Source organism: Camelina sativa, chromosome 15 (genome assembly GCF_030686135.1).
Source record: "Camelina sativa cultivar CO46 ecotype springtype chromosome 15, ASM3068613v1".
Lineage (NCBI taxonomy): Eukaryota > Viridiplantae > Streptophyta > Magnoliopsida > Brassicales > Brassicaceae > Camelina > Camelina sativa.
The window spans coordinates 1230105-1244974 of record NC_141894.1 but is presented as its reverse complement, the minus strand read 5'-3'; the positions used below and the strand labels follow the sequence as shown (position 1 = coordinate 1244974).

General features: G+C 35.4%; 4 protein-coding genes, 1 non-coding gene and 2 pseudogenes across 8 annotated transcripts; 3 read left to right on the top strand and 4 right to left on the bottom strand.

Moving 5' to 3' along the window:
• Positions 1 to 205: 205 nt before the first annotated feature.
• On the bottom strand, positions 206 to 799 carry LOC104744482 (auxin-responsive protein SAUR26 pseudogene; annotated as a pseudogene).
• Positions 800 to 1330: 531 nt separating this feature from the next.
• Positions 1331 to 1402, bottom strand: TRNAW-CCA (transfer RNA tryptophan (anticodon CCA)). The gene has a single exon. It is a non-coding gene; the product is annotated as a tRNA-Trp (tRNA).
• Positions 1403 to 1564: 162 nt separating this feature from the next.
• SAUR27 (SAUR-like auxin-responsive protein family) lies at positions 1565 to 2155 on the bottom strand. The gene has a single exon (XM_010465544.3). It carries the CDS (start codon positions 2073 to 2075, stop codon positions 1785 to 1787), a length of 291 nt encoding a protein of 96 aa, XP_010463846.2. The 5' UTR covers positions 2076 to 2155; the 3' UTR covers positions 1565 to 1784.
• A 723-nt stretch (positions 2156 to 2878) lies between these two features.
• On the top strand, positions 2879 to 3398 carry SAUR28 (SAUR-like auxin-responsive protein family). Its single transcript, XM_019236988.2, has one exon. It carries the CDS (start codon positions 2997 to 2999, stop codon positions 3270 to 3272), a length of 276 nt encoding a protein of 91 aa, XP_019092533.2. The 5' UTR covers positions 2879 to 2996; the 3' UTR covers positions 3273 to 3398.
• A 2933-nt stretch (positions 3399 to 6331) lies between these two features.
• LOC104744480 (auxin-responsive protein SAUR29 pseudogene) lies at positions 6332 to 6890 on the top strand (annotated as a pseudogene).
• A 323-nt stretch (positions 6891 to 7213) lies between these two features.
• Positions 7214 to 12037, top strand: LOC104744478 (protein EMBRYO SAC DEVELOPMENT ARREST 30). Of its 3 annotated transcripts, none has more exons than XM_019236444.2 (12): positions 7214 to 7414; positions 7556 to 7669; positions 7780 to 7993; positions 8095 to 8179; positions 8371 to 8441; positions 8529 to 8617; positions 8759 to 9002; positions 9210 to 9322; positions 9636 to 9726; positions 9889 to 10017; positions 10349 to 10902; positions 11106 to 12037. In XM_019236444.2, the coding sequence occupies exons 3-12, from the start codon at positions 7829 to 7831 to the stop codon at positions 11533 to 11535; spliced, it is 1971 nt and encodes a 656-aa protein (XP_019091989.1). In that variant the 5' UTR covers positions 7214 to 7414; positions 7556 to 7669; positions 7780 to 7828; the 3' UTR covers positions 11536 to 12037. The 3 variants fall into 3 exon arrangements, with proteins under 3 accessions (XP_019091989.1, XP_010463843.1, XP_087344323.1); XM_087488197.1 differs by having other exon boundaries at positions 7229 to 7414; positions 7597 to 7669; XM_010465541.2 differs by having other exon boundaries at positions 7216 to 7669.
• A 45-nt stretch (positions 12038 to 12082) lies between these two features.
• Positions 12083 to 14659, bottom strand: LOC104744479 (putative syntaxin-131). 2 transcript variants are annotated; one of them, XM_010465542.3, is made up of 13 exons: positions 14532 to 14659; positions 14384 to 14430; positions 13916 to 14020; positions 13736 to 13841; positions 13538 to 13626; positions 13375 to 13448; positions 13256 to 13298; positions 13106 to 13166; positions 12980 to 13005; positions 12824 to 12901; positions 12643 to 12723; positions 12494 to 12559; positions 12083 to 12414 (listed from the first exon to the last, which is right to left on the bottom strand). In XM_010465542.3, the coding sequence occupies exons 2-13, from the start codon at positions 14399 to 14401 to the stop codon at positions 12238 to 12240; spliced, it is 924 nt and encodes a 307-aa protein (XP_010463844.1). In that variant the 5' UTR covers positions 14402 to 14430; positions 14532 to 14659; the 3' UTR covers positions 12083 to 12237. The 2 variants fall into 2 exon arrangements, 1 of the variants encoding a protein (XP_010463844.1); XR_015582179.1 differs by lacking the exon at positions 12980 to 13005 and having other exon boundaries at positions 12824 to 12920; positions 13095 to 13166.
• Positions 14660 to 14870: the final 211 nt, after the last annotated feature.

Sequence of the window (14870 nt, the reverse complement as noted above, 5' to 3'; positions counted from 1 at the left end):
TCCATGGCGTCCCAGGTTAAGTTTAGGCAATCACTCAGATCCTCCTAGCAACTCAATTTCAAGATTTGCTGCAATGAAGAGATCTTTTTAGGACCTTTTACATTATTGTAGTAAACTGACATTTATAGATTGCTAAGTAATCAAGTGATATATCTTTGTTTAGTCTGTTTCATACTCGTTAAAACTATTGGATCAAGAAAAAAAGTTTCCGCAACTGGTAATGATTTGATCTTTAATTTTTTACACAAAAATGGCATTCACATTCGAAATTTTCTAATCCTCTGGAACAAAGTCTATCAAAAAGAAAAGAGGAGAAAGAAAAAAATGTCATCTCTATTCACATCGAATACTCCTCCATCTCTAGCTAATTTGAGTAAAAATAAAAATGTGAAATGTTTTTTTTGTTGGATCATCATCTTCATTCATCCTTGGAGCTGAGACGTTATACTGATAAAAGTATCTTCAGGACAAGGGATTGTCAAGCCACCCAATATCGGATGATCAAAACCAAACTCTTCTTCGGCTCTACTTAGAAGATCTTGAAATGAAGGTTCGTTCAAGTATGAGACTGGTATAAAGTGTCGACTCTGCTTCTTCTGGCTCTCACCGACGTACACCGCAAGAAACCCTTTTGGTGGTGTCTTGCTGCTTGTTCTTGCTATAGAGCCGCCAAGAATCTTCTTTGCGCTAAAGAGACTTCTCACCAAAGCCATTTTTCTTGTCTGGAAGTTTGATTCTTGAAGCTTGTGAAGAAAGATGTATGGATACAGATGAGAGAGATTCAAGTTCTAGATTGCTTGTAAGTTGATGAGGTTAAAGAATTCGAGTCTTTCTCTATATATATAGATCTGTGAGTGAGTTGAAACTTCAAACCTGTCCAAAATCAATTGAAAACAACATTGTCTACAAGTGTGGGGCTTACATGAACACAGTTTTCTTCACATGGTTCTGTTCTATCATTTAAAGCAGAGCCATCACAATATGTACTCACATATAAGACCAAGAGAACAAGATCACATGTACAAGGACATATATGAAGTTTCTCTGTAGTGACTGAATCCACCTAACAAACCCTGTCACAGTCTGTCTGCAGAACCTTGATCAATACATGTGACCAAGGTTAGCTAGGCCGCGGACACTTCGTTGAATGATGTTTCTTTTAGAAAAATTGAGATCCAATAGAAAGAAAAAAATCAAGCAAAACCTAAAATAAATTAAGAGCGTAAACAAGCCTAAATTCGAATTTCCATATATGGAGCGATATGTTAAGCATAAGGTTAAACTAGAAATTGCCCTATAAAAAAATATCCGGAATTAAAGTTCGGGGGATTGAACCCGACGTGAATCGAACACGCAACCTTCTGATCTGGAGTCAGACGCGCTACCATTGCGCCACGGATCCGGATACAAGTACACACCTAAGTTTATAATATATTGTTATCAGTTGATATGAGTTTTGTTTGCATGATACATTCTCATTTTGATGATTTCACACCATTACGTACGTCAGTGTATAAACTTTTAGGAATTTATTTGATAATGATTCTCTGATTCTGTAAAAGCATGACAAAAACTTTTGGATTTTACAATATATATAAACACATCATACAAACAAAACTTAGAACATCTGTCTGGATCTTTTGTTTGATTCCGTCGTTCATTGTCACAATTCACAAAGAAGAACTGGTATTTACATTTGAAGTTCTATCCTCTTGATCAAAATTGAAAGAAAAAATAGTCATCTATCTACAGTAAAAAAATAAAGTGTATCTTCGGATGATCAATCATAATCCTTGAATCCGAGAAGTTACTGTAAGGAAAGTATCTTCAGGACAAGGGATCGTCAAACCACCCATCGGATGATCATATCCGAACTCTTCCTCGGATTTACTGAGAAGAGCTTGAAACAATGGCTGGCTCAAGTATGAGACTGGCACTAAGTATCTCTGCTTCTTCTGGCTCTCTCCTACGTACACTGCAAGAAACCCTTTTGGTGCTGAAGTTGTTTTCCTCGTTCCTGCTAAGGAGCCTCCAAATATATTCTTTGCAACAAAGAGACTTCTCACCATAGCCATTTTTGTCTAAAAGTCTTGATGTTTGAAGGTTAGGAGTTCTTAGATTGCTTATTGTTGATGGTTATGAAGATGTTGTTCTGTTTTCGGTCCTTATAAATAGATCAATAAGAGAGGATATTTGAAACCTGTGTTCTAGAAAAGTGTGGGGACGTATATGAATTGAGAGTTTCACATGCATCTGTCTGCCTTCTGTCAAATGCTAATCAGAAAAATATTAATACGATATATAAAACATTGGGTCAGTTCTGTTCTACCATGTATCATTGGGTTGTAATGATTTCTGTCATGTTTCTTGAATTTAAGATAGGGATTGGATCTCTGTGGTCAAAATCCAGCTTCTGATGTCCAAAACCTTCTTCACAACATACTATGGTCAGATGGGGTCAGGTTTCAAACAACAAGTATATATCACAATATATTCAAGAACATATCACATGACAAATGCTATATAGATTGGAAGTTTCTATGTCCTAGCTAATCTGGTCCCATCTATTGATTATTTTCTTATGTGTTTATCTGATCAAGGTTCTGCAGACAGACTGTGACATGGTTAGTTAGATGGATTTCATAATATATATATCAATCTACGTAGAGAAACTTCTTCAATGGCCTTAGCATGTGATCTTGTTCTCTTGGTCCTATGTGAGTGTAGATTGCAATAGCTCTGCTTTTAAATGTGAGAACAAAACCATGTGAAAAATTCTTGTCCTTGTATGTCCCACACTTGTAGAAACCATTGTACTCAATTGATATTAGATAGGTTTCAACTCATTAATTTGATCTATATATACATCCCCGAATCAGAAAGAATATATCAGCATCATCAGCCACAAGCAATCCAGATCTTGAAATCTCTTTCGTCCTTCCTCTGATCCACATACATATTCAAAAGCTTCAAGAATCAAACCTTGAGACAAGAAAATGGCTTTAGTGAGAAGTATCTTCAGTGCAAAGAAGATTCTTGGCGGCTCCTTAGCAAGAACGAGCAAAGCACCAAAAGGTTTTCTTGCGGTATACGTCGGTGAGAACCAAGAGAAGAAGCAGAGATACTTTGTTCCAGTCTCATACTTGAACCAGCCTTCATTTCAGTCTCTTCTAAGTAAAGGCGAAGAAGAGTTTGGATTTGATCATCCTATGGGCGGCTTGACGATTTGTTGTCCTGAATATACTTTTATCAGTATAACTTCTCAGATCTAATCCAAGGATGAACAATGATGACCCTAGATAAGAGGAACAACATTTTTTTGTAAATATATTGACAATTTTTCATCTTTCTAACCCAAAAGATTTGATCCAAATATAGAAATTTCGATGTGAAAGAAACAATGGCATCATCAAACATATGCATAATGCATAATCCAGAAAATCTTCTGATTACATCCTTAATTTGAAACTATTTTCAAAATATTAAATTTGTCTACAAAAACTGTTCTATAACAATCTTTAGCTCATAGCGGGCAGTTTTCAAAATTATGACTAATGAATACAAATTAGTTGTCAAAGTTTTGAGTTGACACCAAATATAATTTTTGAATAAACGATACCAACCGACATAAAACTATTGGAGTATATGTGTAAAAATTTAGTAAAATACATTTTTTCCCAATACAATTCTCAACTAATTGTTACTTTATTCGATTAAACGTGATGATATATAAATTTAGCATTGACAAAAGGCATATAACAAAAAATGGATCGGGAACACATTTTATATAATACCCTGTTTCGCAGTGAAATCTTTGTGGTGTAATAACTTGCAGCTTCATTTGAGATATTTCTTCATGTAATAAACGTTTTGCCTCAACATTTCGAATTGTTACGGTACTCATCACTATAAAACCGAAAAACATACATTGTTATAAATAAACACTTACGACATGTAAAAATATATTTAATAAAATAGTATGAAATTTACCGGGTATAACAACTAGGAAAACACACTTCTTTGATATTTTCTCCATTGTTTCAGAATTTGAAGATAATAGTGTTTGAAAAATTGTGAAAGCAAAAGCTTAATTATGCGAGAGATTAATATAGTAGAAAAGTATCCTAAACTATAATGGGTACAATTACAAATATATAAATATCTAAATAAGAAATATATAATATATTTTAATTAATCTTATTTATGATATTTTTTAGTTCCTTCTATAGACTTAGAAATAGCATGGTCTTTAGACTCTTAATCAAGTATTTATAAATTATGAAAGAAACTCACTAATTTAAAAATACAGGAGACAAAATCTTAAAATTGACCTGAATTATAATCAAATTTTGTATGATGTCTCCGCTATACATGGGGTTACCTCTTAACTGGTCAGCCATCTTCTTCTTTTCTTCTTTCAATTTGTTAGTCTTTGGTAGTAGCTACCAAAGTAGTGCTCATGTTGATGTACATCGCTGGTGTACATGAAGCTTTTAAGTCTTCTCACAAACCATTTTAGATGTACATAGTCTCGTAATAATAAAACAAGCTTAGATAATTCTTTCAATATTAGGGTGTCCTTGTATAGTAGCGACAAAGCGGGTACTGACTCTTTGGTTTGATTCTCGTTGTAAAGATGTTGTCCCAAAATAAAGAGTTTGAATAGTAATTTCTGTCAACAACCGAGATTTTTTACCTCTCTCTTTTATTGTTGGTGAAAAAAAACATAAATTATAAATATAACTTGGAAATAAAAAATCATGGGAGTATAAGTGAAAAAAAAAAACGCTAAATATAGAATCCATTAATAATAGAGAGAGCCTTGGCATGGAGATAAATACACAAAATACATCAATTAATTACACCAAAGAGATTCTCGGTGGGTGACATATTTCACATGTATATATATATACTGTATTATGCAACTAAAAGTTTTAATTTGTACACTTCTAACCGATTCTAGAGGATTATGAAGAAGGAGAGAATCCACATTCCCTGATCTCGATTTGAAATCTGAAAGTTACGTTTTGTTGAACATGCATGGAAACAAATGCTAATCAGCATTTTAATATAATTTTATTGCATAATATATAAAACAAGGTATAACAAAGATTTTGGTCGATAGGTTATAAGATCACCCAAGATGAAACTCAAATTAAATCCTTGGCTTTATAATTCTATGATGCACTCAGAGATAGATTAAGTTATTAACATATTCATAAAGCATAGTCCTTTGATACAGAAGAGCTGAGTTCATTAAGATAGTTTTTTTTTTTTTTTGATCAAAGTTTATTAAGATAGTTCAAGCATTCTTATCTCATGCTCTTGCCCCTTGGGATGATCATATTAAGATATCTGATGTAAAATGCTTCATTGTATCTCATCAAAACAACTAACTATATATATATATATAACTTTGGCCCTGATTGGCACAAGACTTTTAAGTTTTTTAAAAAAATAAAAGATTTGACAGCCAATAATTTATCAATCAGACTTTTATAACTTTTACTTTTTTTAAAGTCTTGTAAGCCATTTTTTTTTACTTTGTTGTTTTCTCAGATTTTTTTAAAACCTCAAATTCAAGCTTTAATATGCTTTTAAAATTAAACAAATATAAAATCTCCCTCCCTTTATATTTAAAACCTCTCCACAAGTTTATATATATATTTTACATATTTTATTTTTATAAATTAATTATTCTTATTTTTTCACCTTTTTTTAAAATCCATTTCGATAATAATTATTTTTATTTTCATTATTATCATTAATATCACTATTTCAATATATTTTAATAAGAAAAGTAACAACTATAGCTTAAAAAATGTTTGTTACCAATCAAAGCATCTAAAGCTAAATTCTCTAATGCTAAAATTTTAAAGTTAAAGTCAGCCATAAATAACAGCTGTTACCAGAACCTTTGTCTCCAACAGGGACCCTCCATTGATACATTAGACTGTGTTAAACTGTTCATAAGATCACAAAAAGAGAGATTAGTAAATTTTAGCCACATAAGTATTTCTAGATATGGTTGAGAACAACTTAATTAGTGACAGAGAGATTAGTAAATTTTAGACTCCTTGTTCTGCTGGTGAACAACTTCCCCACATAAGTTTGTTCTTATAGAAAGATTTGGTAATGTGAGAAATCAATTTCAACCAGAGAAGAGGACAAAAACATACCATAGAGTTTTCTTATGGGAACATATGGGAAGGAACAAGAGCACATGCCTATAATAGCATCTGAGAAAACATAACCATGTGATACTCTATTCTTGCATGTCCCACGAAACATAACATAGATCTATCTATATATACCGACCTCTAACAACATCTTCTTCATATCATCAACAACAAGAAGCGATACAAGTACTTGAAACTAAACAAAATCAAATTTTGAAAGATTCAGAAAACAAAAATGGCTTTGGTAAGAGGTTTGATGGCTGCAAAGAAGATTATTGGGGGATCAGTAGGAGGAACAAGGAAAGAAACTTCAGCACCAAAAGGGTTTCTTGCAGTGTACGTAGGTGAGAGCCAGAAGAAGAAGCAGAGATACATTGTGCCAGTCTCATACTTGAACCAGCCTTTGTTTCAAGATCTTCTCATAAAGGCAGAAGAAGAGTTCGGATTCAATCATCCGATGGGTGGTTTGACGATCCCTTGCCCTGAAGATACCTTCCTCACTGTAACTTCTCGGATCCAAGGATGATCATCGTCTGAAGACAATTTTTAACATTCTTTTACTGTTACATTAGATGACAATATTTTTTCATCTTTCTTTCTAAACTGAAAGATTTGATCTAGATGATAGGAATATTTCAATGTGTAAATGCCAAAATTTTGTGTAATGATATCGATGGAAACAAACAAATAGATCCAGAAAGATTTCTCTCAGATTTGTTTATCTTACGTTATTTATTGAGAGAGTTCTAATACAACTGTGAAGAAATCAAAAAGTAATTTCATACTACAGAATCAGAGAGAATCAATCAATGATATCATAAAATTAATTACCCAAACCGGGTTTTATACGCAGAGACCCGGTTTTTCTTATATTGAGTTATTGAGTTTTGGGGATAAAATTGGGTAATCAATTTGGGTTTCCGGTTAAAGAATGGGTATTAACCGGGTTTACTCAATTCCACAGCAAAATCAAACCGTACCCCGTTTCTTTTGTCGGTGTTACTAAAAACCGAATCCCATAATGAAGAGAAATTCTAATCATAATCCATAATCACGATAAATTGAATGGGGGATTTGGTAAATTGGTTCTCAACCAAGATTCGTAAACCGAAATTAGAGCCGGTTCGAGTTCATAATATTTTTTATTTTTGTATGCAGCAGAGTTTGTCTGTTAACAAAGCAACCCTCTCTCTTCATCAGCAGAGAGGCTTCTTCGATTTCTGGGAAATCTGTCAGTGAGTTTTTGTCTCCCCTTATTATTATACACACTCTCTCTCTCTCTCTTGATCTGACTCTCAATTCAATTCAACTACTTCCTTCTGACTCTGGCACGGGTCTTTTGTTTGTTTTCTCCTGGAAACTTCCATTGAGAGAAGAAGATGCGAGAAATCTCTTATTAACGCATCCCTTTAATCAGATCCTAATCGTGCCGAGGCTGTTGCAGTTCTAATTCACCTCGTTTTGAACCCCTGGATCTCGCCTTGAATTGGGTATAATTTAATTGACAATAGATAGAGGCGAATTTTTAAAATTCTGTGTGTTTTGTGAGATAATTGGCATCTGGATTTGAATTTTTAAACTGATATTTTTGGATTTTTAGGGTTCTTTAGTTGGAGGGGGAAAGAGCTCGAGTTCGGGCTGGGTGGAAGATGGTGTTCAAATCGAGAATAAAATGGATTGCGCTATTTGTGCTAATCTTATCAATGGGATCTCTCATTGTTCATCTTTCCATCACAAAGTCTTCAGGTGTACAGTTGGCCTTTTCTGCTAGAGATAACCTTTGGCAAGATTTTGATTCTTTGTTAGGTTCTCAGGTACTCTTTATTTATATATATATGAATTTTTGAATTGGATTCAATCTGATACTGCTGCATAATGTCGTTTGCCTTATGTTTGTTTGTGTTTACTGTTGCAGGATTTTAGAAATAAGCACTTATGGCGGCCTGTTAAATCGTTGGAGACCTTGCAGCCTTATGCCAATCCAAGAAATACTTATCCTGGTACTGTTTCTTACTTTGTTTGCATGCACAATTTGCATTTAGTTAACACTATCTATGCATCTTTATTGCTCAATCGTAAGATGTTTACTCTATTTTGTATCAAACCATTGAGGAATTATAAAAAGCCATTAGGGATGGTGTAATTTGGTTTTCGATATTTGTTAATTTTTCGTGGCACTGTCTTTTTGCAGCGCCCAGTTCGAAAAACAATGGTTTCATTTATGCAAAGATATTTGGTGGATTTGACAAGATAAGATCTTCTGTATGTATCACACTTGACTCTATATTTTAACATTCCTCTCTGTATTTTCCGTTCTGCATGTTGATAACGTCTTTGCAAATTTTCTAGATATGTGATCTTGTCACCATATCCAGGCTTCTAAATGCTACTCTTGTCATTCCAGAGCTTCAAGAAAGTCTTCGCTCTAAAGGCATTAGGTACGCGGCCCTAGCTCTCTATCCAATATCTTGTTTTTTTTAAATCTTTGCCCGTTTCTCCATACTTTTCTGTTACTATATGCTTATTTGCCTTTGTATCAGACTCTTCTTTACTCTTGTTTTTCTTTACATGCTGTGCAGCAACAAGTTCAAGAGTTTCTCCTATCTTTATGATGAAGAGCAGTTTATATCCTTTCTTAAAAATGATGTTATAGTTACAAAGACCCTCCCTGAGAGCTTGAAAGCCGCAAGAAAACGGAATGAGTTCCCTCTTTTTAAGCCCAAAAACTCTGCATCACCAAATTTTTACCTCGAGGATGTATTGCCAAAGTTAAAGAAAGCTAATGTTATTGGTTTGATCGTCTCTGATGGGGGATGCTTGCAGGTACAGTGTTTTTTTTTCCTCCCTTAGAGTGTTATATCTTTCGTATGCAGTAATTCTATATCTATAGAGATTTTTGAGTAGATATCTTTTTGCCTGCTAACTACCATCACTCGTCATATCATGTTTTACATTTTATGTTTAAGTGTGAGACGAAGCTGTTTAGTTAAACAAGGTGTTTTATCCTCAACAATGTTGTCTTGTTTTCAGTCAACTTTGCCAGCTTCAATGCCTGAACTTCAAAGATTAAGGTGTAGAGTTGCCTTCCATGCCCTCCAGCTTCGTTCAGAAATCCAGGTGCTGGGCAAAAAGATGGTTGACAGGTATTTTTGATACTTGCAATTCAAAACTAAATTGAAGAAAGGGACGAATTCAGGAGATAGTTGTGTATTTGGATTAGTAAAGGTGGAAAAACATTAGATGCTAAGCTTTTGTTTCTTTAATGATGGAGTACCTAGCTGTTAACTATAATAAACAAGTATCTAGGGAGGCTATACTCTCAATTTAGCTTGGGATCTTGAGGTGAATTACTACGTAATGAAAAATAATTATGCCTATGTGTCATGGTTTTATCCATCTACCACTAAGTACAGTGCATCCCTGACAGAATTGAGATGCGTGATTTCCATTATATAGGTTACGTAAATCTGGTCAACCTTTCCTAGCTTATCACCCTGGCTTAGTGAGGGACAAATTGGCATATCATGGTTGTGCTGAGCTTTTCCAGGTAAAATTATCCTACCTTCTCAATCTGTATTCTTTGATAGAACAAAGTGTTTATTTCAGCTACATTGTTTTCCTGTCTACCTTTTATGCTTGAATTATATGGGGAAGTAGTTTTGATGGTGGAAACAGTTTCTGACTCAATTCATCCTTTCAATTCTTAAAGGACATTCACAGTGAACTCATCCAATATCGCCGGGCTCAGATGATCAAGCAGAAAATTATTTCAGAAGAACTTATTATTGACTCGCACTTGCGCAGGGACAATGGCTTATGTCCTCTCATGCCAGAAGAGGTACTCAAATCTTGTCTCAAGTTATGCTAAAATGTTTATATGGGCGCCTTGTTATATTTCACTACCCTTTATGTCTGCATTCGTGGTGTCTCTTGAAAGCTGAAACTGCCTCAAAAACATGTGGCCCCTATGTGCCTGAATTCTTGGAGTTTCTAACGAAGCTAAATAAATATGCAAAGTTTCTATGCTTACATGTAATACCCATGTGATACACTGTTTTCAAGCTCGAGTGTTCCTTATGCTGAAATTATAATTCACCAATTGGATTATTGGCTTACTACTGTTCTTATGGAACTAAATTGGCTTTATAATTGGTATTGTAATTTTGCAGGTTGGAATTCTTTTGAAAGCATTGGGTTATTCTCAAAAGGCGATCATATATTTAGCTGGTTCTGAAATGTTTGGCGGCCAACGGGTTTTGATCCCTCTGCGTGCTATGTTCCCTAATGTAGTGGATCGGACTAATTTATGCAGCACAGAAGAGTTATCAGATTTGGTTGGTCCTGAGATACCGCTTCCAGAAAATACATATGAAATGCCTCCTCGAAAAAGCGATAAGCAGCTCAAAGAAGAGTGGAACAAGGCAGGTCCTCGGCCTCGACCTCTACCTCCTCCTCCAGACAGACCTATCTACCAGCACGAAAAAGAAGGATGGTATGGTTGGCTTACGGAGAATGACACAGAACCAAGCCCTTCTCCAATGGATCTTAGGAATCAAGCACATAGGTTACTGTGGGATGCCCTTGATTTTGTTGTTTCTGTAGAAGCTGATGTGTTCTTCCCCGGTTTCAACAACGATGGTAGTGGGTGGCCAGATTTTTCAAGTTTGGTGATGGGTCAGAGGCTCTATGAAAGGCCCTCTTCACGAACATATAGACTAGACAGGTAAGAAAGGCTATTGTTAATGACTGCACTTAGCTTCTTTCCATCGTTAGGTTAATTGCACACTTGTTATGCGGATAAACTTATTACTCTTTTAGGTTCATTATTCGGTAAACTGTAGCTGATCATGCATCTTATAGTTCACTAACTTTTGTGGAATCTATATTTTACAAATTCATTAACTATTCACTGGTTTACTCAAACAGGAAAGTTATTCAAGAACTTTTCAACGTTACCCGTGAGGACATGTACCATCCTAACCGTAACTGGACACTTCGTGTGAGGAAACATCTTAACTCAAGTTTGGGTGAAAGTGGGCTTATCAGGCAGTCTATGCTTTCGAAACCCAGGTCGTTTCTCTCGCATCCACTTCCTGAATGCTCATGTAGAACATCGGCCCTTGATGATTCCAGGAAAATACGGAGTGATGATAGCAGATTTCTCTATGGAGGTGAGGATGAATGTCCTAAATGGATAAAATCAGCTGGAGTAGAAAAGAGTAAAACTGATGATGGTGATCAGCCTGATTATGAACATGATCTTCTCACTGAACAGTCAGAAACTGAAGAAGAGTTTGCAAAAAGTAAGGTGGCTTCAGCGTTTGACCAGGATGAAGAATGGGATCCTAATGACTAGCGTGACAACTATGAAAATTCTGCTGTGAGGTGACATTTGATTTTTTTTCCAGATTCTTTCAGGGAAGGCAAAGAAGGAAACATACGGAGGTTTTTTTTTAGCGTTTTCCACAGTTCCCGGCTTTTTTTTTCCCCTTTCTGAGAATAAGCTTTAGTGTTATTCTTTTGTTATTAGCTCCTTGCAAGTTAGTTGCATACTCTTTATACGTCAAAACCTTCTCAAAGATATCAGTATTGCCTCCGGACCCCCTATTCATCGAAGGACGGATAACTTCTGCAGCAAAGGATGCCCGTTATGCTTCATCCTTCTCTGAGGTCTTCCTTTGAAGCAAATGTGAAGCTGGAGGTATCTTTTGCTCTTCTTTTTCTCATCATTGTAAATCTGATTAAGGTTCATATTCAGATTCTTTTCTCCCTTTTTCTACAATAGTTTTTCTGGATTTGTTTTGACACACTACAGATATAAAAGATAAAGGTATATTTCAATAGAGTTTTAATACACATTTGCTTGTCTTCTGATTCACATTCATATTCATTAGGCTGAGATGTTCACTGAAAATAGTTAATTCATTAATCCGGTCAAAAGAATACATCATTTTCATAGTGATAGTGGAAGGTCAATAGTATGAGATGTGATGAATACACATATGTATATATACTGTTGTATACAGAAGCTCCTGAAGCAGGGAGAGAGAAGAGAACCTTAGGCACCACCATTTTTCTGTGTCCATGGTTTGAGAACAGAGATAAGAGTAATGATAATGATGATAAGAAGAATAAGGATAGCAATGCACATCCATTTCCTTGAACTCTTCTGGCTTTTTACTGCCTTTGCTAGGTTGTTGTTCCCGGATTGAACATGATCCACAGCGCTTGAGACCTGATATAGAAACAGAGTAAGAAGGATTTTGAAGAAATCCAAACTCAGGGTATTTAACAGGTACTGAAGAGACTGATACCATATTCTCTATGTTGTCTAACATCTCTCCCTGTGCATCCACCAGCACGGCCATATCGAGAAACACCTAACCGTAAACATAAAAGAGAAGAATCAGCGACGAATTAAAATGGATTTTGAGAGTTTTAGGTAACTCGGAGAGGTTTTTACCTGTTGCAGGTTAAGGAGTTTCTTCTCTAAATCTCTAACAGCGTCATGGCGTTCCTGAATCTCGGCCAGTGTATCCATTATCTGCACAGAGCCAGCAAATAACCTGACTTGAGTAGAGCACGTTATAGTTGTCTTGTTGAACAGGAGGTAATCAGATGAGTGCAGGAACATAGTTACAAACCTGTCCTCGTCCTTGCTCCCTGATCGCTTTCTGGAATATCTGCTCACTGTCTCCCGTTTCGATCAATCTATCAACTGTCTACACACCCAAAAATTGACTATCATGAACTGATTCAATAGATTCTAATCAATAAAATCAGAGTTTTTAAGTCCTTGCCTCTTCATCAGCTCGTTGGCCAGTCACTAATCATTGTCGAGAATCAGAACAGCAAAAAAAACAATTAGCTCTTAGAAGATCATTAAAGGAAACAGTTCAATCTTCAGAGAAATACTCAATTCAAACCTGTGAACACACGCCTCTCTACAACTTCTCTGTATTCTTGTTGAATGTTCTGTCTTAGAGTCTGCAGAAAACAAAGATAAGAGGTAAGAACAACTTTCTTAGAGAGCTCTTACTTTTCAGAATTTGCTTAAAGCCCTTCTTTAAACTTACTTGGAATTCAGATATCTTTTCCTTAAATTTCTTCTTAACCGCACTGCCGAAGAAAAAAGTGTTAAGGAAGACTAAAAGATATATTAAGCCATTCTTGAGTTTTAAAAGGCGAAACTCACATAGTTGTGGCTGTTCTTGTTCTGTCTACACCTGTTCCTTTCCCACAACCCGGTTTAGTCCGGTTCTCCAGATTCTGAAGAAATCAATCTGAGTGTGAGACAAGATGAATAACATATCATAGAAACAGATGCAACAAGCAATGTAGTAATCTCTAAGCCTAACCTCTTGATCCAGTTCTTCGATCTTTCCTTTGATGAAACGAGAAATTCTTCCCACTTCATCAACATCTCTCTCCATCCTCTGTTTGATTGCTGCAAGAAAAATAAGAAAGAACAGAGAAACCAAAGTTTCAGTTTATCATCTAAATCTTCGATCAAGAACTTGCTTCAGAGTTTCCAGTTCGAACTCGTTAAGGTTTACATTTCATAGCAGGAGCCTTAGTGACGCCTTTCGTCTCCTCGTGTGCCCCTTGAAGCTTCTTGAGATGCTTGTCAAGCTTCTCGTATTGCTTTTCGATTTCTTGGACCTGGACATGAGATATGATCTCAATAGGCATACACACTGATTGAGAAGAGTTGCAGAGGGATACAAAAGCTTTACCTTTTTGAAGAAACCAGAGAGCCCAAGATCTCCAGAGTTACCTGGGCCATGTCCTGACTCAATATCGCTTCTATTAGAGCGATCCCTGGAAAACTCTAACGAGCCCTGTCCAGTCAAAACACTTGTCATATCATCATCTTAGAAACATGTATGATAATTAACTTGAAAACGTTTGATCTTTTACATAAACCTCCAGATTTATTTTATCATGTTAAATATCCATAAAAGATATTTTGAATCTCACAGGAACAATCGTCATCAACTGGTTTTTCTCGAATTAAAGAAACATCATCTCGTAAAAATCTTGTAACCCAAGCAATTTAAAAACCCTAGATTCCGAGTTTCTAATTTCAAAATTTATAGAGGATTTATTAAAGATAAGCGGAAACTTTGCTTGAATTTAGAGCAGAAATCGCCGTAATGTCCAAAGCAAACAGAGAAAAGTTTGAAGGAAAAGAGAAAACAAACCTTCAAGAGGTCGTTCATTGTCGGAGAACTGGAACAGAGCAAAAGATCTATACAAGCATAAGGAAACTTGTCAAACAATCAACAAAAATCTATAAAAACATAAGAAACAAAATTGCCACAATTAGAAAGGGAAAGAAAAAGAAAAAACCTGGTTTTGTAATAAACCCAGATCTCTTTTGTTCTCTTCCTTATTTTTTTTGTTTGTTTTGATTATCCTAAAAATCAATAAGAGAAATAAATCCAGAGACAGAGAGAGACAAGGGAGCTTCGTTACCGTATAAAGCAGAGCACAAAGATGAGAATGTTAGACACGTACGGTTAGATTCAACGGTTGAGATTTCCTTTTGATAATTTATGTTACTTTTTTACCAACAATAAAAGAGAGGTAAAAAATCACGGTTGTTGACAGAAATTACTAATCAAACTCTTTATTTTGGGACAGCATCTTTACAAGGGAGAATCAAACCAAAGAGTCAGTACCCGCTTT

Excerpts from the sequence above, each read along its gene's own strand:
- SAUR27 (XM_010465544.3), bottom strand. The coding sequence starts at position 2,075 with ATGGCTATGGTGAGAAGTCTCTTTGTTGCAAAGAATATATTTGGAGGC.
- SAUR28 (XM_019236988.2), top strand. The coding sequence starts at position 2,997 with ATGGCTTTAGTGAGAAGTATCTTCAGTGCAAAGAAGATTCTTGGCGGC.
- LOC104744478 (XM_019236444.2), top strand. The coding sequence starts at position 7,829 with ATGGTGTTCAAATCGAGAATAAAATGGATTGCGCTATTTGTGCTAATC. Across the intron at positions 8,618-8,758 it reads CTTCGCTCTAAAGGCATTAG|CAACAAGTTCAAGAGTTTCT; the intron begins GTACGCGGCCCT and ends CATGCTGTGCAG. Across the intron at positions 10,018-10,348 it reads GTCCTCTCATGCCAGAAGAG|GTTGGAATTCTTTTGAAAGC; the intron begins GTACTCAAATCT and ends GTAATTTTGCAG.
- LOC104744479 (XM_010465542.3), bottom strand. Across the intron at positions 13,842-13,915 it reads TCTCTGGTTTCTTCAAAAAG|GTCCAAGAAATCGAAAAGCA; the intron begins GTAAAGCTTTTG and ends TCTCATGTCCAG. Across the intron at positions 12,902-12,979 it reads GCCAACGAGCTGATGAAGAG|ACAGTTGATAGATTGATCGA; the intron begins GCAAGGACTTAA and ends TTGGGTGTGTAG.